The sequence below is a fragment of the Solanum tuberosum genome, unplaced genomic scaffold (genome assembly GCF_000226075.1).
Source record: "Solanum tuberosum cultivar DM 1-3 516 R44 unplaced genomic scaffold, SolTub_3.0 scf00593, whole genome shotgun sequence".
Classification (NCBI taxonomy): domain Eukaryota; kingdom Viridiplantae; phylum Streptophyta; class Magnoliopsida; order Solanales; family Solanaceae; genus Solanum; species Solanum tuberosum.
In genome coordinates this window covers 240,687-261,612 of record NW_006239512.1, presented here as the reverse complement: position 1 = coordinate 261,612, position 20,926 = coordinate 240,687, and the positions used below count along the sequence as shown (strand labels likewise).

The 20,926-nt window shown below is 36.1% G+C and overlaps 3 protein-coding genes across 4 annotated transcripts; 2 read left to right on the top strand and 1 right to left on the bottom strand.

Annotated features, from left to right (window-relative positions):
• The first annotated feature begins 8,446 nt into the window (after positions 1 to 8,446).
• Positions 8,447 to 9,115, top strand: LOC102585365 (uncharacterized). Its single transcript, XM_006365916.2, has one exon. It carries the CDS (start codon positions 8,543 to 8,545, stop codon positions 8,930 to 8,932), a length of 390 nt encoding a protein of 129 aa, XP_006365978.1. The 5' UTR covers positions 8,447 to 8,542; the 3' UTR covers positions 8,933 to 9,115.
• A 3,591-nt stretch (positions 9,116 to 12,706) lies between these two features.
• LOC102585038 (flavin-containing monooxygenase FMO GS-OX-like 4) lies at positions 12,707 to 19,155 on the top strand. 2 transcript variants are annotated; one of them, XM_015304676.1, is made up of 8 exons: positions 12,707 to 13,663; positions 15,118 to 15,188; positions 16,002 to 16,154; positions 16,253 to 16,335; positions 16,868 to 17,003; positions 17,095 to 17,265; positions 17,728 to 17,948; positions 19,070 to 19,155. In XM_015304676.1, the coding sequence occupies exons 1-7, from the start codon at positions 13,120 to 13,122 to the stop codon at positions 17,938 to 17,940; spliced, it is 1,371 nt and encodes a 456-aa protein (XP_015160162.1). In that variant the 5' UTR covers positions 12,707 to 13,119; the 3' UTR covers positions 17,941 to 17,948; positions 19,070 to 19,155. The 2 variants fall into 2 exon arrangements, with proteins under 2 accessions (XP_015160162.1, XP_006365977.1); XM_006365915.2 differs by lacking the exon at positions 19,070 to 19,155 and having other exon boundaries at positions 12,708 to 13,663; positions 17,728 to 18,063.
• On the bottom strand, positions 18,280 to 19,698 carry LOC107058674 (zeatin O-glucosyltransferase-like). Its single transcript, XM_015304673.1, has 2 exons — positions 19,398 to 19,698; positions 18,280 to 19,307 (listed from the first exon to the last, which is right to left on the bottom strand). The coding sequence occupies exons 1-2, from the start codon at positions 19,696 to 19,698 to the stop codon at positions 18,280 to 18,282; spliced, it is 1,329 nt and encodes a 442-aa protein (XP_015160159.1).
• Positions 19,699 to 20,926: the final 1,228 nt, after the last annotated feature.

Sequence of the window (20,926 nt, the reverse complement as noted above, 5' to 3'; positions counted from 1 at the left end):
TTTTGACAAGGAGTGGGCTAAAATGTCCTCATTCAAAGCAACATATCACATAAATAGTTTAAAGCACACAAACATTTATCGCGTGTCCTAAACAAGTAGGGGGCCCTTTTGTGCCAAGGGTAGGCCTAGCGTATTTGAAAGATGTATGTGTAGAATTGAACCATTTTGTTACCCCCAAGAAAATTTCGCATATAAGATGATGTTCAAGAAGCGAAAATAAGCAGGGGAAGTAGGGAATAAACGAAAAAACACAAAGAAAAGGCCCGTGCAGGGGTCATTCGAAAAGAGTACCAAATTACAAGAAAGGCAAGCCCACGCAGGGGCAAATAACAATAAGTACATATAGAAAAAACCCACGCAGGGGCGAAATCCGCTAAGATGCTCCCGATGGCCCCGCCTCTGATCTGCTCATCTTGTTCTGTGCCATGAGATGTTGAAGCCTATATTGAATCATTAGCAAGTATCCTTTTGCTCCGGCGGCCTTTCTCTTCCCAGTCCTCGAGACACATTCCGCTTTTCTTATCTCCAATCCATAAGTTAAGCTCTCCCAAATCGCTTCTCAAGCTTTCTAATTCTTGAGTTACGCTCTCGAGGGCGTACTTATCCTCCTCTTGCTTTCGGAGAAATTCCTCGTGCATTTCCTGGGCTTCTCTCCTTACCTCTCTTAGTTCTATCAAAGCTTTAGACTCTTTGTCCTCTACACTGCGATAAATGTTTGGAACTGAGAAAGAGATACCTTGTATATTTCCCTTCAACCAATCTTTGTAGGTTTCATCGTACCCAGCATTGAATCGGTCCGCGGCGATGGTGTCCTTGTTCATTCGCACTGCTCTTTTCCATTCTTTCAGCATCTCTGAAGCCTCAGGCACTCTATCATCTCCGATGTCGAACACATAGATACAGTAGTATGTTTCTGGGGTGTAGTCTATCTTCTTCCGAACTGCCTCAGGACCCGGATGGGCGCATACGGGCGGATACCTTGAATACCTGGTAGAGGAAGCACCAGCTTTCTATCGCCCCGTACTATGGCATCTTTCAAGATGAAACGGTCGAACATCCTTTGGATATTTTCTTCTCTCAACTCGGAGAAAATCTGAGCCCATCTTCCTCTAGTTCTCCTATTTCTAAATCTGTCCAAAACATCATATCATTCAAACCCTTGAGAGAATTATTATCATCGAGGGTTTGTAGCTTTTGAGTTCCGTGTCCCTTCGCTAAGTGGCTCAGTATCCACCATTGGAGGAGGAGATTGCAACCCTGGAAGTAGCGATGTCCTTCCTTGCATTTTCCCAAAACACGGTACATGTCGGACAGGATGACAGGCGCGATAGGATAATACTTCACTTTCCCTTGGTTCAGATGCCCGTGGAAGAGAGTGTGTGCAAGCATTATTACCCGGGTGTTGACGCTGAGGCTCGGGCCTTGGGGAAAAACCATAGTGCCTAATAGCGCAATAGTGAATACCAAAGGTCTGATCCCGTCCAATTCTCTGAAGGTAACCCTGAACTCTTGATTGTAATTCGTATAAAAGGTTGCATTCCTTCGGCCCAGAAGGCGTAATCCTTTCTTAATCCGAGCCAATTTGTAATATCCTCAAGAGTAGGCTTGTTAGGGATTAGGTATGTTCCTGTTTTCTCACTCTTCTTTCAAGCCCTGTACCGACTGTGTCTATTTCATCCCGAATTTCCTCAATTGTCGGGGTGATTTCCATGGTTCCAAATTTGAACACCATTTTCTCGTTGTCCTAATAGCCTGTGAGGACTTCAATCAGTTCGAGCCACCCAACCATATTAACGAGTTCTGTTAAGGCTCCTACATATTTGTTGAGGTCCTTTTTGTGAAATGCATTGAGGTCGTTGTACCACATCTTGAGTAGAACCGGAGCTTCTACTACCATGTCGAATTTGGGGAATTGATCCATACCTACAAAACAAAGCACGGTTAAGATTCCCTCCCCCAAATAGGCAACAATCAGGTTTCCACACATACATCTTTCAAATGTCAGATAATATGGTATGTCGTTAGGTCGTGGACCTTGGACATGATTTTTTGGCGGTTTTACTAATGGTACTTAATACGCCTTGGGTATTAAGCCGTCTTAGGGTAATGCTTAGATTTGGATTTGGGTTTTGCTCTACTCTAGGTTGACTAGAATTGGCTTAGAAATGACAGTTACCCGAGTCGGACAAACAACGGGGTGAAGTCTAATAAACGACGTTGGATGACCATAAGCCAACTATTCGTTTATCACTTCCAAAAAATTCGATTTATGTTTTTTCTGAAGGACAGCCGTGGTAAGCCACGTAACCGCCTTTTTTCCTAATGCAATCTATTTGCCGTTTGGCGGAATCAGGTGCCATGAATGCCACAATCAATATAAGATACAATAATTTAAACAAGTAAACAGTTAAACACATAGCCAAATAATTAATCTTAAGGTTAGAACCATTCAAATCCCCAGCAGAGTCGTCATTCTGTTTTATTAGAAAAATATATTTTGAACTTGTTTAAGAGACGCCACTTAATTTTTAAGAAAACTCAAGAAAAATTGTTGTTTTCAAAAGACGAAAACAGAAATCTAATGAAAACCTAAAAAGGGTTAGAGGTCCTTATTAACATTCTAGGAAGGTTTTAAAAGCACCTAGAATGTCCACTAATGTGGTTATCCGGTAATTAACTATTTGGCTAAAATTTTTATTGACTTAGTTTGAATTGAACAAATTCATAGTTAAGACCATTTTAGGAGAGGAAAGGGAAAATATTGAAACATTACCTAAGTGAAGCCATTTGTAAAATTATTTATTTATTTTTTAAGTTATTATAAGAGATGAATAATTTGGTTAAGTAATTAATTCAAAAATGGGTGTCCTTCGGGGATTTGAATGTTCGATTTTAATATTAATTTTGAACAAATAAACACATAATAGCAGTTACATAAATAGGGAAAAGAGAATTTGGGCCCAAGTCTGGATCTGTTCGCCTGAGCCAGTACTTGGGTCTATTTTCATTTTTTGGGCTTTCGGCCCAATTCTTGCCCATTCTTTGCACATGTCCTACACTAACAAGGAAAATATATTATTGGACAAATTACTTAACTACACTCATTTACTTACCTTAATATCCATTTATCCCTACTTATTTCAAAATTTTCAAAAATCCCTTATTTTACCTATGTATCCCGTGCACAACGCTATGTATCCCGATATGTGGAATGTATCAAACCTAATGTATCCCGTGCACAACGCTATGTATCCCGATATGTGGAATGTATCAAACCTAATGTATCCCGTGCACAACGCTATGTATCCCGATATGTGGAATGTATCAAACCTAATGTATCCCGTGCACAACGCTATGTATCCCGATATGTGGAATGTATCAAACCTAATGTATCCCGTGCACAACGCTATGTATCCCGATATGTGGAATGTATCAAACCTAATGTATCCCGTGCACAACGCTATGTATCCCACTATGTGGGATGTATCAAACCTAATGTATTCCGTGCACAACGTATTTTTATTTTTATTATTATTATTATTTTTTGGGAAAGGGAAGTATTATAAGGGCATTTACTTAAGTGAAATATAATAAATATTCTAAAGGTCAATAAAAAATGAGTTTGTTTTAATTTCAACTCAAAACGGCTTTCTTTTGGGGAGTTGAATTTTTAGAATCTTAAGATTAATTTTGACAAATAAAACATATAATAACAATTGAATAGATAAGGAAAGAAAGTTTGGGCCCAAGTCTGGATCTGTCTGCCTGGGCCAATACTTGGGCCTACTTTCATTTTGGGCCTTTGGTTCAATTCTTGTCCATTTTTTGTACCTATCCTAGACTAAGTTTCGAAACTTACTTCTTTGGGCCTTAAGCCCATCTTCCACCTGTCCTAAATTCTAACAAGAATACTAATAAATAAAATGACGAGGGCTTAGGCCCAAAATAATAAAATACGAAAATGAAAGGTGGGTCTTTGACCCAATCTTTCCAAATTATTGATCTGTTGCTTCTTTCAACCTGGGGACCTGTTCGTCAATTCTTTAACTCGAAAGGGGGTTGACTCGATGGGAAATCAACTCGAATATGTATGAGTGGAGTCCAAAATAGACTCGGGAGAAGCCGGTTCATACATAGAAAAGAACAAAACAAGATGGAAATTAGAAAGGAAGCATACTCAAACTTATATGATAAAGTCAAAACAACGTAAAAAAGAAGAAGCAGTGTACATATGTGAATAGCTCACGCGGTCGATATTATACAAGATGAGCTAAAGAATGCATGCGACACTTAAGGAGAACCTTTACTTGGAATTGAACCAACCTCACGTGAAAAGATCAAACACAAAAGATGATAATAAATAAACAATTAAACTAAAAGTGGTCAAATGGAGTGACTTGTGACATAATCACTTAGGCAAAGATAATGACAAGGAGGCAATTATCAATTAAAATGGGGGAGACTGTTGAAGTTGATATTATTAAGTATAAAATGCAATATGGAATGTCATATACGGATGAAAAAAAAAGAACTAAATTCAAGAAGCAAAGAATAAGACTAATACTAGTTTACAGTAAAGTAGACCACCACCTTGAAAAATAAGTTTCCCTCTTAACATATAGCAGTCCACAAAATGACAAAATACAAAATCATTGTTTCATACCACTAAGAAAGGGCAGCAACATGCATATGTATTAAGGGGATAGACTTAAGTATTTTGGATATGAACAAATTAGTGTACGAAGTTAACAAAATAAACTAATGTTTGCAGAAATTTTGGACATGAATAAAAGATGGATTCTTGGCATTTTTTCAGAATTTCAAGTGAAGAAAGAGGACATGCATAAATAATAGAACAATACAGTAGGTTTCAATACAAGTTTTACATTGAGACATGTGTTTAAATCTGAACGAGAATAAATTAAAACTCAAACCTTAAGGTCATAATCTCTCTGAGATAAAAACTCGGTCAACATAAGCTATCCAAAAAAATGAAAAGAAAAATAACTCGTGCTTAGACACGGGAACAGGACACCACTATAACATGGAAAAACTTCAACTCAGATAAATATGAAACTTTGACCAATCGGTTACCTACGAGCTATATTCACCAAACTCTCATACGCATATAAGGCAGCATCCAGATCAAATTCCAAAGAGACACATGAGAGTACGAATTTCAAATCGGCAAAGCATATATGCCAATGAATATGATCAGAATACACCAATAAAAGACTTAAAACGAACAATAACTCGAATCTTGACATATTGATTCATTCATCCGACTCGAGAAAGAAGAATGAGGAATGTGACGTCAAAAATTAAAGCTTATCACAAATTTATGACCATATCCAACAGTAGATTCGAAAAGAAAAAGCCTTGAAACAAATTCGAATAGAGTGGCGGAGAAACGCCAACTTTAGCTACAGAACGACAAAAGACTTAAGTTGACACTAACTAACTCATGGAATCATCTAAACCTATGTGTCACATAAGCACTACAAACTCAAAGATGCATAATAACAAACCAGCCCCAGAACAGGGGGTTTTCAACATCACACATCAAAGTGGAAAGGAGAAAGAGAGTGTTATCGGGGAGGAGCATTACCTTGTTTCGAGCAGGAACTAGGACCGGCAAGCTGAGTAGAAACGATCTTTTTCCACCAAGATGCAATTCCTCCGAACCTATGTATTTGTATGTATTTTTTCTTAAATGGACTCAAATTTCTCTAACTATTTTTCTAACACAAAATTTCCCAACCCCAAAAAAGAGAACCACTCTCAACAGTGAGTAAGGGTCACCTTTATAGAATGACCCCTAGGGTAAAAATTGGGGAGAAAACAGATGAAAAATCGTGTAGGAGTAGGGTACATTTGAAATTCAAAATCATAAATTTCTTGCATCATTTAGGATAAACACCTTTTTTTCTCAAATTTTTGCCCCATTCCGAAAGAGGAAAGGGAAAAACGCTCTGTGATTTGTACAAACTGAAAGGGACCTGAGGAAGACGACAAAAATTTGTATTCTGCACTCGTCTGAGGCATGCTTCAGCCTGCTCTTTGCCGTGTATCTTAACGTCATGAGGACGCCGCTTGAATTGACGTTGTTGTGTGAAGCTGCTGCTGATGTCGTTTTGTTACTGCCGTGTACTGCTCTTGTTTCGCCATGAAGTTTGACGCGTGTTGTTGCTGTAATGTTGAACTTGAATTGTCATCGTTAGCTGCTGTTGAAGTTGATTAGGATTGGGAATTTGGGCCGGGTCGAGGGGGAAATGGGCTGGAAATTGCTGGAATTGGAATGGGCTGAAATTGGAAATAAGTTGGCGGAATGGGCTGGCCATAGCGGGAAAGGCTGCTGGAAAATTTAAAGAAAGGCCTCCAATTCTTGGTCCCTTTAAATGGGTTAGGGATAAAAAATTAAATTGGTTCAATTTCGGAGTTTGAGAAATAGTCAAATGGAGTTAAATAGTAAATTCGACTAATAATTAAATAAGGTGAAACAATATAATTAATTAATGAGCTTCTTAATTTTAACGAAATGAAATAATTAACTAAATTGTAAACTAATGATTCAAAATTATAACCATAATTTAAACTAAACTAATTTAATAAAATACTTACCAAAATTAAATTATTATTTTTTGAGACTCCTTTTGAGATGATTTTTGAATATTCATAAAATATGGTAATTATATACAAAATTATATAAAAGACATATTATTATTTAAAATTATAAAAAGTGGCAAATTATTTAAAATTATAAAAAGTGGCAAATTATTTAAAATAACTTGCAAACAATCGTTTGAAAATTAAGAAGTTCGGAAATTAATTATATCGAGAAAGGTCAAAATTGGGTGTCAACACCTGTACATGTTAAGGAAAAACTTGATTGCTTATTGGTTGTTTGTGTCGCTTAATAACAAAAGTATCAACGTTTATGACTCATATAGAGAAGCAGACCATGATGTTGTTAGGGTTTTGCCTTGATTTTCTTTCCTTGTTTGAAGTTTATTTTTTTCCTTAATGAAAAGTCAAAGTATTACCATAAATACTTGAACTTTTTCTGAAAGGAAAATATAATTCTCTTCCATATTTGGTTTATTATTTCCTTAGAGGAAAAGTTTAGAGATCTATAAATTGAAGATCTCTATTCTCATAGCATAACACAATAGTATGCACAATGTAGTTCTTTAAGAGCTTTGTTTATGGGGAGATTTATTCTCTCAACAGTTTTAATAGTTTCTTTTATTAGTTTTAATTATGTAGGTCAATTGGTCCTATCTTATAATAATATTATGTCTTTTAGTATAATTTTATTTGTCATCTAATTTATCGCCTTATGATTTGCAATTGTAAACTTCCGCATGACGCCCTATTCACCTTCGTAACCCAATAGATGCAACCATAAGTTTGAAGTTGAAAAGTTGGCTCAGCTCACCCTCTCAAAATAACAATATTGAATGACTACTACAATAACAGAGGAATCGATACATCATTGACACAAGAAGAAAATGGGTTCTTTGAGATAGTTTTCATCAATAATATACCTCAACAGTCACATGGTAGCTTGTAAGTTTTTATCAACAATTTATTATTCTCATTTATTTTTAATCCTCAGATATTCTTCTTCTTTTTGGATACGTTTTTTTGTTTTTGTTTTTTTTAACATATATGTTGCATCAGGGACTGTCGTATTTTTATGCTTGCATATGTCGAGTATTTCTCTTACACAGCCAAGGCATTTCAGTAGGTATTTTTGATGCAGATTTTCTACGTTCAAGATATGCTGCACTTCTACGGAACATGGGCAACATAAGATTGATGCCGGAGCCATAAGTGACAACAAGACACCTCGTAGGATTAATAGGCCTCACATAAATTATGAGAGTAGTGAAAGAATTGAAATTTAATAGTTGGTGTTTTGTTCCTACTTCTTATGAAATTTTTCCTTGATGATAGAATAGTAAATAAAGAAAAGGGTCAAATATACTTTGATACTCTATTTTTTTTACTGTTCAGTTTTATTCTCTGTTATACCTTCCTAATTACCAATGTGGAAAGAAACAAGATTTTAAAGTACTTTGATTCAATATTATGGAAGAAACCACACCCCAAAGGTGTGGCCTAGTGGTCAATGAAGTGGTTGAGAATCTTGAGGTCTCGGGTTCAAAACTCAGTAGAGACAAAAAAAAATGCTAGGTGATTCTTTCCGACAGAGTTACCTGATATTTGTTGCTTATGGAAGGTGATAGGTATCCCGTGGAATTAGTTGAGTTGCGCAAAAGTTGTCTTGGACACCGCAGTCATTAAAAAAAAAATTATGGAAGAAACTCAATAGTCTAAGTTCTTCATAATCTCAACTGATTGGACATATTTGACTAGGGTGAAGACCTTTCGAGTATTCTCTGATTTTTGCAAAAAATTGAACTCTAATTTATAATTTTTTTGTAGAAAAAAAAATGGTCTTTTACCTGTTTGCTGGAGATGCTAAATTTAATCTCGCTAACAGAACTTCCTTTTCAACAGATTGGATTTTTGAAATATGACGTTGCTAAAGAGGTTTGTGTTAAGATTGTTCATATCATTGAAGTACATCACTGCCAATGTGGTAGACAGAAACAACCGACGAATAGTAGCAACATCATCAACGGTTGAACATTCAGTGAAACAGTCACTTGAGTGCGGTAGAACTTGCAATGCAAAGGCTGCAGCAATCGTAGGAGAAGTGTTGGCAATGCGTTTCAAAGTGGAGGGTCTAGATCAAGTGCAAGTAAACGGGATCCATGTCAATGTAAATAAGGAGGTTGAGAAGAAAGGTTTCAAGAATCGCACAAAAGTTTGGGCTATAGTTAACGGCCTAAAGAGCAACGGAGTGAAACTTATTTTGAATGACAATAAAAATGACAGTTCTCGCCTCATCTCAGTAAATTAGTTGTACTCAATATGTAGTTGACTCTTAAAATAACATCATTTTTTTTTTCCAGATCCGTTAACTTCCGTAGTGAGTCCAATATACAAACACATTGCCATAATTTTTGTATATTAGATAGATAGTTTTTTCTTGTATGTGAAGAATGGCTCAAGAGTACACTGAGTCAGACGAGATCAAGATTGACACATCTACTTAATTTTAATTTGTATAAGTTTGTTTGAAGGTGGGTACCATGAAAGAGGTAAGTTCTCTCTGAAAGATAGACTCGGACAAGAATAGAGATTTTGCACTAGCCTCAATCTCAATCATTTGTTTTAAAATCCTTTTAGGAAGCACTCTCTTAACGTCATCTTGGTTCTATTGAAGCGTTAGAAGCGAGAGGGGTAATAGTTTGTGCACACTTATAAATTCCATGGCCACTCACTTGAACTTGTGAAAAAGTTAAAGTTGATTTTTTGGGAATATGATAAATTGTTCTACTAATGTTTCTAGAATAGTGTAGGATAATATCTAGGATAATTATCTTTAAAAATATCTAGATATCTAGAAGATAAAGTTCACTAGAATTTTCTTTGTAGAAGTATCTACAAGAATTTCTAGAACCATCCATGAACAAGTATAAATATGGGTGGTCTTGTACATTTGTAAGTAACCCAAGAATAACCCAAGAACAACCCAATTAAAGAGTCTTCTTCTATAACCAAGTTCTCCTATCCAAATTATTCCTTCTCCTTTCTAGCTTCCTCTTCTTTGGTTGAGTATTCCGATCTTAGTTAACGATCTTGGGCTAGCAGAAGACTTCCCGAATTATATTTTTCTTCTGCTATTCTCTACATGGTATCAGAGCCATAGCCGTAGATTGTCTTGTGGGTATTATTTCAAGATCGGGTTAGTGGAAGATTCAATTGGTTGTCTATATGGATTTTAGCGATCGTGCTAATGGACTGGGGATGGAGTTGTTGAACCAGTCCAATTACAAGGTATGAAAGACATGTATGGAATCATACCTTGTAGCAGAGGATTTGTGGGATGTTGTGAATGGGAGTAACACAAGTCCTCCTGCTGACGGACCGGAAAATAGTAGAATATACAAGAAGTGGAAGTAGGTTAATGCAAAGACGGAGTTCATTCTGAAGAGGACAATCTCCTCCGGCTTATTTGATCACATTATAAAGTGTAAATCAGCTCATGAAATATGGAGGACCCTCGATCGCTTGTTCAACAAGAAGAATGAAGCTCGGCTGCAGATATTGGAGAATGAATTGGCTAACACCACTCAAGGTAATCTTTCTATCTCTAAGTATTTTTTTAAGGATTAAGAACTTATGTTCTGAGATATGTTTATTGAATCTGGAAGAGGCTATTTCTGAAGCATGAATGAGAAGAATAGTCATTCGTGGGTTGAAACCTGAATATATTTCATTTGTGACGTCGATTCAAGGATGGGCTCAACAACCATCCTTGGAGGAGTTTGAAAATTTGTTGTCGTCACAGAAACTACTGTCGAAGCAGTTGGCTAGTGTATTTGTCAAAAAAGGAGAAGAAAATGCTCTTGTAGCCAACAAGAGGAATTTTAAAGGAAAAACAAGAGATGTGCCACACTCTTGATCCTCAGGTGGTTCACGCTCACCTGGAGAGAAGGAAAAACCTTCTAATTATTATGGTAAGAAGCCTCTCAGTTGTTATCGTTGTGGTGAAGTAGGGCACATAAAAAGATATTGTCGAGCCAAGAAGATCAATATGGCTCAAAAAATTGATGAAGAAGACTGGGAAAATTGTTTAGTAGCTGAGGCTCGAGCAATAGATGCTATGGTTTCTATCAACCTTGAAAGAGATTGGATCGAGGATTCAGAATATAATGCAGTCGATCACGTGGAGAAGCAAGACATTGATGTCATCGATATGAAGCAAGAAACTCCTGAAGATGTTCATAATGGTGATATGGTAGCTTCTATCGAAGAAATCAAGGAAGTAAATTCTGAACAAACATCAGTGCCTGGAGCCATATATGCCGATGGTGACCTATATGGAGAAAGTATTGAGAAAGATGTATGAGAAGTTGAAGTCTTTGATCAATCATCAGCCATATCGAGGTCAGTCATTGACTTAGATCAAATATTGGAAGCGGAAGTATATGGTCAATCGTCTGCAATATCAAGGTCAACTAATGACTCAGAGCAAATTCTGGAAGCAAATAGAGAAAGTAGAGATCAAATAGAGGAAGAAGTTGATATTGAAGTCTTAAAGACAAACAATATGATTTTTGAATGTTCTGAAGCTGCCAAAATATCTATTAATGAGATTATAAAAGAATATGGCAGTGGATCCTATGTTGGCGTTGAGACATCACATCAAATTGATAGTGTTTCTCTGGATAATATAATTATCGAGAAGTTAAGAAAAAAGGAGGAGTCTGAGAACTCAACAAGGAGATAATCTACATGGATCAATTACTGATGAAAAATCACTTGAAGAACTTGGAAGAAATTGTTGAGATCTTCACCAAGACATGGCGCAATGCTTCGTTTGAGTTCTTCCGCGACAAGTGTGGGATAGTTTTCAAAAAATCACTTTAAGGGAGAGTGTGAAAAAGTTAAAGTTGATTTTTTGGGAATATAATAGATTGTTCTAGTAATGTTTCTAGAATAGTGTAGGATAATATCTAGGATAATTATCTTTAAAAATATCTAAATATCTAGAAGATAAAGTTCACTAGAATTTTCTTTGTAAAAGTATCTACAGGAATTTCTAGAACCATCCATGAACAAGTATAAATATGGGTGGTCTTGTACATTTGTAAGTAACCCAAGAATAACCCAAGAACAACCCACTTAAAGAGTCTTCTTCTATAACCAAGTTCTCCTATCCAAATTATTCCTTCTTCTTTCTAGCTTCCTCTTCTTTAATTGAGTCTTCCAATCTTAGTTAACGATCTTGGGCTAGCAGAAGGCTTTCTGAGTTATACTTTTCTTCTGCTATTCTCTACAGAACTTGCCGACAAATATGGTACAGAGTGTATAGTAAAGAAAATCAAGTTTTGTATATATGTAAGGCAAATGCAACTTGCAACTATTTTAAATAATAAAGTGATTCATGAACAAGCTAATAATATAATGGTAAAATGGTTGGTATATAAGGGCTAATTTGTTTTCATTAATATTGAGACGTCTGAATCTAAATGCACATTTGAATAATTAAAATGTTGTTTCTAGATTTGCACATTGAATAATTAAAACTAATTATTTTTCAATATTTGAATGTACATAATCTATTTATATGTACATAATAAATATACGATTTAAATAAAAATTAATTAAATATTTCAAAAGAATTAATAAAATAAAATCATTATTTCATTAAAAAAAATGGAACACTTATACTTGTTAGTGATGGTGGAAATAGTTTGTAGTGGTGGTGGTGACGGTAATAGTTGTTGTTAGTGGCAAATAATGATGGTGGTGATAGTTATGACGGTGAAGATGGTTGATGTTGTGGTGACTATCATAATGATGACGATTGGTAGTGGTGTTGGTGATTGTAATGATGAAGTTGGGTGATGTTAATAGTTGGCGGTGTTAATGATGGTGGCTAAAGAATGTGTAGTCGTTGGTGATGTATTTGTGATAGTTGGTGGTGATGCTAGTTATGATGATGGAGGTGGTTGGTAGTAGAGATTGACTATAGTGGTGAAGGTGGAGGAGGTGACAGTGGTGGCGGTGATGATGACTGAAAAATGTATGGTGGTAGTTGTCGACGGCTACTGAGATGGGGGAGGCGGTAACAACAATAGATATAATTATAATGATGGAAAAGGTAAGTGTGGTAGCAGTTGATAGTAATAGTCAGCAACTGTGATTGTGATGACACATATGATTGGTTGTAGACAAAGGTAATAGTGGTTGACAATGATGATGACGACATAGGTGGTTAGTAGTAGACTAGTAGTGGCTGGTGATTGTGGATAAAGTAATGGCTATATATACAACCAAATTAGCGGGTCCTTTCCTCTCATCATTCTCACAGAAAACACTACAGACATACAAAGCACAATAATGAATCAATAAATCAAATAATGGAGTACGTAACTACCAACTCATGATAATTCAACTTTTGTCTGTTCTTCAAACCAAGCTTGTTTTCTCCATTTGCACATATGCCAACTCCAGCACATTTTCAGATTCTTCTCAATGTCTCAAAATTCCCCAAAAAACGTTGCCGTTATCGGTGCTGGTCCTGCGGGACTCGTTGCAGCCCGAGAACTCAAACGCGAAGGGCACATTGTAGTTGTATTCGAGCGAGAAAATCAGCTAGGAGGCACATGGATTTACACTCCACACACTGATTCCGACCCAATTGGGATCGACCCGAATCGGAGAATTGTTCATTCAAGTCTTTATTCATCACTTCGGGTAAACCTTCCACGTGAAGTAATGGGTTTCCGTGACTACCCTTTCGTGGCCACGAAAAAACCCAATAGAGACCCGAGACGGTATCCGGGTCATAGGGAAGTGTTGGACTATTTGAATGATTTTGCGTCTGATTTTGGGCTTATTGAACTGGTGAGGTTTGGAACTGAAGTTGGATATGTGGGATTGTTGGAGAATGGAAAATGGAAGGTTAGTTCAAGAAAAAGTGAGAATGATGATCATGTTGTGTTTGTTAATGAGGAGTATGATGCTGTAGTAATCTGTAATGGACGCTTTACTGAACCGCAAATAGCTGATATTCCTGGTAATTTATTTAAAGTTTTGATCTTTAAATGTTTATTTGTAATAATGGAACCGCAGTTGACTTCTCACTTTCCATTTATATGGGATAACTTATCGCATTAGTTCAAATTGTGGCATAAGTAATTTTCAGGACTAATACCTCTAACCAAATGTAGGATAAAATAACTTAAATTATTATCCTTCATCCCAATACCAAACGTCCCCTAGTGTCTGTTCTGCCAAGAATTGAACATTAGTTTTCAAGTTTTTACTCCATCTCTAAGCCACCCTTGGAGCATTTTGATCTTTTAAGTCTTCACAGTTAAAGATATGGTTTTAGACTGCTAGATTGTAGCAGAATGGAACCTTGTTTAGTCAGGATCGGGTTTGTGGTAAGTATAGATTCTTTGAGGAAAAAAGTCTACTGATAAAAAAAATTCATATTTGTGTAAAACAAGATTGAAGTTATATTCACTGTGCAAAGAATTATTGCACTTTAGTATAGTTGGTTGTAAAGGGTACCTGCAATTGCCTAATAGTTTGGCTGTCTTTACCTTAACCTTTTTCTTAATAACGGTGGTGCACTTGCGTCCTCCCACCCTGCATCTGATAACTTTACCCACCAAAGTTTAGGTAGACACAAGGAAATCACCCAACTTTTAGTTTCTCCTAAGACTTCTCCTGTGGTCTTCGCAAACTTCATCAACATCATGCTAGTCTTTTATTGCTGGTGGTCTATCGAATTTGATCTTTTTGCGTATCAACATTGCATGTATACTTTTTTGACTGCAGATTGTAACACTACAATGGAATATATCCATTACTTATGTTTAAATTTGTGGTCATCATTGATTTTTCAAGGGAATAAGTCATTTACTGTTGGAAGATTCATTCTTCATTACAAAATTTGAAAGAAGATGTCAAGTATTTGGTAATCCATTTATAAAACCCAAGCTGATTTGTACATTAAGCGAATAGGTCTATCGTACTTTGTGTTTTAATAGTTTTGGCTGATCAAAATTAACCTTTTCATCAGTGTTACATATACACCATTTGGCATGGTTTTCCTGTACACTCAATTAGGAAATTTGGGTTCCCATAACACTTGAAAGTTGATATGTCTCCATGACAAAGCATGAATATTCTAGGGATAAAAGATTAGCCTTTATTTTATTTTAAAAGTTTCAGCCAATTTTTAAATTTTTTTCTTTTTTAAGATCAATTCAACATAGTTTTGGTTTCATTAGTTTCTGTCAGGCTATCATATGAAGAATATTTTGGTTTTGTCATGGTTTTGGAAGTTATGCGAGCAATTCATATTTTTTTAAGTTTTGAGTTAGTTTTTTCTTTCCTACATCTTCTTTAGCTTTCAGATTCTTTTCCACTGTGTCTGAAATCATATGTTGCTAACCTTCCAGTTAACTAAGTCAATATGCAGTATTAAAAGTTTCTAACCAGAGGTCTCTGCCTTTTTAGGAATTGAAGTATGGCCAGGAAAGCAAATCCACAGCCACAATTACCGGGTTCCAGAGCCTTTTCGAGATCAAGTATGTGTCATGTGTCATGTGCATTGTTCCCTTGAGAGGTTTAATGTTTCTAATTTGGTAGTGCAGCAATATTGACTTTGAAATAGCTTGCAGTTATTTAGATTAATATTTGCCCTACTTAGTGAAAGTTAAAATGTTAAAACTGCAAGTGTGGATTCACTATAACCAAAACTCTTTGGACAATTGTATTATTCAAATCTTACTTTTGCATAAAACATTGGAAATGCGAGGAATGCAACTACAAAATGCAGATAATTTGTTAATTTAGATCCACCTGTTTTTTTAATGAAATACACATGGATAGTTTAAAGCTATACTAGTCCTTGTTCTTAGGAAGCTATGTAGAAAAAGTACTTCTATACTTATTGGAGCCTTGTTATGATATGGAGAAAATGCTGTGAGGTTGTGGTCTTGCTTGCTTATTTCAGTGGTTTGTCTTGTTGACATGTCGCTTTCCATCTTTAGTTTGGTTGATAGATAGATTGGTATGAAAACATTCTCCAATATTTTAAATGTGTGACTGGATTTGATTTCCTTATATCCTAAAAAAGGTCATCTTCCTGTTATTCTAGTGTCTTTAGCCGTCTGATCTTAGATGAGAAAGTATATCACCTCCATAAGGTATACTTCTTTAATAGTAATAGGTCATATCCTTGATAATATCAGTTGTCAAGTTTTGACAAATATATCACGGCTGATGCTAATTACAGAGAGAGAAAAAGAAACACGGAAAATAATCTCTTGTTGCCATATAATTTAACATTTTTTCTTCATTGACATTGCGTTTGGAGGATATGATCAATGGTTTGGCAGGTCATTGTGGTCATAGGGGCTGCCACAAGTGCTTCTGATATCTCCAGAGAAATTGCTGAAGTTGCTAAAGAGGTCCACATTTCTTCTAGATCAGCTCTAAGTGGGACTCCCAAAAAGGTGCATGGATATGAAAATCTTTGGCTCCACTCTATGGTAAAGTTGTTAATAACTTAAGTAATTCAGTGGGGAATTGCCAATAATGCTGCATCTTCGTGTTGCTAGAAATAACTTATACTGGCTAAATAATGCAGATTGAAGCTGTTGGTATAGATGGTGGAGTCAATTTTCATGATGGATCCAAAGTCCATGCTGATATCATTATATATTGCACAGGGTGAGTTTGATTACCCGTCATTTTCCTTTGCCAATCTTAAACAAAATGAAAGAAACTAAGGTAGCGTTATAGGGTCATTAAAATGTTGAGGTGAACAAGGTACCGATAATGAATGGATGATACGGGTTTTATGGGTCAAATGATTGGAACCAGTTACTACTAAAGTTGTTGATATGCCACTACAGTGAATCAGGATCAGAATATACTCCAGAAGTACTGGGCTACTGGCTAGTTATCAATAATTTGGTTAAAAAGGTAAAGTTTAATCTAACTACTCCAGATACAGAAACAAATGAGAGTAATGTTTTTACTAAAACAAATATTCTTTATGAATTCCACAGTATATCCGTACAGATTCATCAGGAAAGTGATAGATTAATCGCCTTCCATTTAATCAGAATCACAGAGTAAATTGGAAGGAACAATAGAAAATGATTAACAAATGATCTTACAAAATTAATCTGAAAGACTGAAACTGAATGGGAGGATGAAGTATCAGTACTCAGTAATGTTGCTATTCAATTTCTCCCAGGTACAAGTATCATTTCCCTTTCCTTGAAACTAATGGGATAGTGACAGTGGATGACAACCGTGTTGGGCCACTTTACAAGCACATTTTCCCACCAGCCTTTGCTCCTAGTCTTTCATTTGTTGGGATGCCATGGAAGGTAAATGAGATGGTCTTGGGAATAGGTATGTCAATTTAATGTTTAGATTCATCGTGAACATGAACGAAGTATTTGATTTGGTTTGCACCAGCTTATACCATTCCCCCGTTGTGAATTACAAAGCAAGTGGATTGCTGGTGTTTTATCTGGTCGAATTTCTCTCTTGTCAAAGGAAGATATGATTGCTGATATTGATGCATTCTACTCATCCTTGGACGCCTCTTGCATTCCAAAACGGTACACTCACAATATGGATTTTCAGGTATAAAACCTGAGAGACCTTGTTCAATTGTTGAATTTTTCTCATCTTTTTTCCATTGACCCCTTTCGTTTTATTTTTCTTCTTGGTTGGAGTGGCGGTACACTTGGGTATAAGCAACGGAACATTCTTCATCCTAGTTATGCAAGAAATAAGAAAGGTTTTTAAAAAAAAAGGAATTAAGGAATAGTAAGTTCCTAATGTTGTGCGAGCAAACTTGACAGATTGGTACCAATGTGTTGGGGAATGCATGTATACATCCCCATGTGACTAAACTAGTTTTTGACAATTTTTTTATGATTTTTTAAAGTTCTTGTCTCGTTGAGATTTTGGAAACAACCTCTCTACCTTCTCAAAGTTAGGGATAAGGTCTGTGTATGCTCTATCCTCCCCGGACCCCACTTATGGGAACAAACTGAGTTTGTTGTTGTTGTTGCCTCATTGAGATAGACCTCATTTTTACAGTTAGACTATGAAGATTGGTTGGCTGCTGAGTGTGGATCTCCACCTCCTGAAAAATGGAGAAAGGAAATGTTTTTTATCGCTAGGGAGAAGATAAAGACTCAGACGGAGAGATATCGTGATCAGTGGGATGACGATGACTTGATCATTCAAGCTCATCAAGACTTCGTACAATTTATTCCTGAACTACCTCAAGTACAAAAGCTATCGACATGATTCTTATGGTAAATCTGGCATGTATTATTCCTGAATTTGGTTATTTCTGTTGTTACATGAAGTGTATACTTGAATAATTTTTTGGAATAATAACAATAACAACCTCCGGAAATTCTTCCTTTGTCAGTTCCAACATGTATACATTAAAGCAAGATGTCAAAAGAAACATCACCTTCTTCGATCTAGAAGAAGGGGTAACTCAGCTCTTAAAATTTGATTACAAGAATCAGAAGATTAAGCAAAAGTCTTATTTTGAAAACCGAAACTGAAGTAAAACATCATCACGTATGAAAATTCATACAAGCCAAATCCAACATAGTACAAACTGAGCAGTAGAAGTCAGTTCTTGGTAATATAAGAGATGAAAGATTCCATCTCCTTGTATGCAAGTCCTCCATGACTAACAGACTTCTTGATATTATCTCTCAACTCCACCAACCTCTGCCTCATCTCTTCCCCTTCCGGCGTCCCCATCAAAGTCTTGACAGCTTTCTCAATAGCCACTGCTGGTACTATTTCCTTCCGACGTGCCCAACTCCACACAGAGACTCCGATCTTCCAAACGTTTGATACCAACAGAGTGTGATATGGCTGATCAACAGTCATAGGCATAGCTGCCATTGGAACTCCCATACTTATACTTTCCATTGAAGAATTCCATCCACAATGGCTCAAAAAACCGCCTGTAGACGGATGCCCCAAGATTTCCAACTGTGGTGCCCAACTTCTCACCACCATTCCTCTTCCTTCCACTCTTTCTTCAAACCCTTCTGGCAACACAATCTTCTCATGTCTTTCTTCACCATTCTCCATGTCTACCCTTTTGTCTGCTTCCCTTATTACCCATATGAACTTATGGTTGCTTTGTTCTAAACCAAGTGCTAACTCCTTCACTTGCTCTTGTGATAATGTAGTGGTTGTTCCAAACGACACAAATATTACTGAGTTAACATCTTGCTTGTCAAGAAATTTGAGACAGTTGTGACGAGTACTTTTGTTGCCAGATGAAGAAATAGAAAGCGAGTCTAGTGATTCAGGCAGCATGTTAAATGGTCCAAAAGCCCACAAAGGTGTATTCTCTTTTACCTTAGCAAGTGAATCTATAAACTTACCTTCCAATTCTCTGCAGGAGTTAATGATATCTCCAGAGTTGTGCTTCCATATTAGTTCCTCCTCAACAAACTCAGCCATATTTGGACCAAAAGTACTCTCTGCAGTTGGAAACTCATCCCCAAGTTGCTTAATCATTTCGTCGTGATCTTCATCAAGTATATGAATAGTTTGTCGAAGTGTAGAGTACCTGGTGAAAGCTGAAGTGGGGTGGAAAGCATAACACTTGAAGTTGGACATCAAGTGCAAATGATCACCTATGTAAGTTATCATCAAACAGTCATGAATTATGACCAATCTTTTCGTATTGGTCGATAATTCATGACATGTCCTGCAAATGGACTCACCTAGTCTTTCCAAGAAATCATCTTTTGCTTCTGTAGGAGATGAATGTACTAAGAGGTCATTGAAATGGATGTTTGAATCTCCAAGGTTTTCAAGAGATGCTTTGAGACCACCTTGGAGGCGTTTTCTTAAATCTTGGTTCCTAGCAGTGAGGCAGAGGAAGTGTACAGGAATGTTGTGGGAGGCGATGATTCGTGCGAGATAGAAGAGTAAGTTGAGATGGCCATGTTCAGGCCATGGCACCATGGCTACAGTCACTTCATTAAGGTGAAGTAGACTGTTATCTGATGAATTCGTAGCCATTGAAACAAAAAAAGTTTTCTTGGTTTCAAGAGTTAGAACTGAGATATGAATAGTTTAGCTGTTTAGGCAGCTCTTAAATAGTATTTCTATTTTCTTTTTGGTTTCCCAATGATGTTTTTTGTACCTCCATTGGAGCCCATTAAAATCGGATTTGCTCATTGCATCTAGAGCTCTAACTAAGGGTGAATCCAACCATCTCATCTCACCACAACTCATGTTAGTAAATTTTAAAACTTAAATGTGTCTTGTAACCTCTTATTGCCCTTTTTTAGAAAAGAATGTCATTTTTATACGGTTAATAACATTTTTGGTTCCTTAATTATTGATATATTTTTATTTTAATCCTTGTGATATCTAATTAAGTATAATTAACTTTCAATTATGTGAAATGAGCACTTTTGATACCTTTGTTTGTGAGAACAGTCACAAATTTCTTGAAGTACTAACCGTTGCACTAATTTAATTACCTGCGCAGCATTACGTTAAGTTTGTATTAATACTCTTTAGGATAATATGCTTCTAAAATTATGTCTAAATGTAACATATTTTCTACCTGTGCATTATGTTAAAGTCATATGTCATGAGTATCAAAACCAGAATTTATTCATATTTTCAGGAGCTGAAAAGCTATTATATTACAAATTACTAACTCTTTAATTCAAAAATCCAACCTCACACCTTTAAAATCGTAAAATCTAAAGAATATTTTGTTATTATATTCTCGTGTATAGTTTAGATCACAAGATCTAAAATTTTATTTTCTTAAACTTTGTGTCCGATTAAATTTTAGGAAAGACCATGATAATTTTTTTATAATAAACAAAACCATTTTTTTGGTATACAGATGTGTGAAAGCCTAATCTTCCCTCCGTCTTATATTAGTTGTCCACTTTTCTCGTAACACATACAAATGAGTTTACACTTTAAAAGAAAAAGGGCTAACCCATCGGTGGCCCCCTAAATTTGGCATGATCTTTCACTTAGACACTTTAACTAGGCTTTGTTCATTTTAGACATCTCATGTCACACCCAACTGTGTCAATTTGACACTTTTTCGACAATCTGCCAAATTTGTAAGGTGTGTGTATTACACTCGCGAATGACATGTAAAGTGGCGAATTAAATGACGACATTTGTCAAAAATAATTTGTAGATAATGAATTTTGAGTAAAAATATAAAGTAACCAATGACTCAATGACACGTGGATTTTTGCCCAAATAATTTTTT

Coding starts and splice junctions, on each gene's coding strand:
- LOC107058674 (XM_015304673.1), bottom strand. CDS start 19,698: ATGGCTACGAATTCATCAGATAACAGTCTACTTCACCTTAATGAAGTG. Junction 19,308..19,397: donor TGATTTCTTGGAAAGACTAG/GTGAGTCCATTT, acceptor TAACTTACATAG/GTGATCATTTGCACTTGATG.
- LOC102585038 (XM_015304676.1), top strand. CDS start 13,120: ATGTCTCAAAATTCCCCAAAAAACGTTGCCGTTATCGGTGCTGGTCCT. Junction 16,155..16,252: donor ATCTTTGGCTCCACTCTATG/GTAAAGTTGTTA, acceptor TAAATAATGCAG/ATTGAAGCTGTTGGTATAGA. Junction 16,336..16,867: donor ATCATTATATATTGCACAGG/GTGAGTTTGATT, acceptor AATTTCTCCCAG/GTACAAGTATCATTTCCCTT.
- LOC102585365 (XM_006365916.2), top strand. CDS start 8,543: ATGACGTTGCTAAAGAGGTTTGTGTTAAGATTGTTCATATCATTGAAG.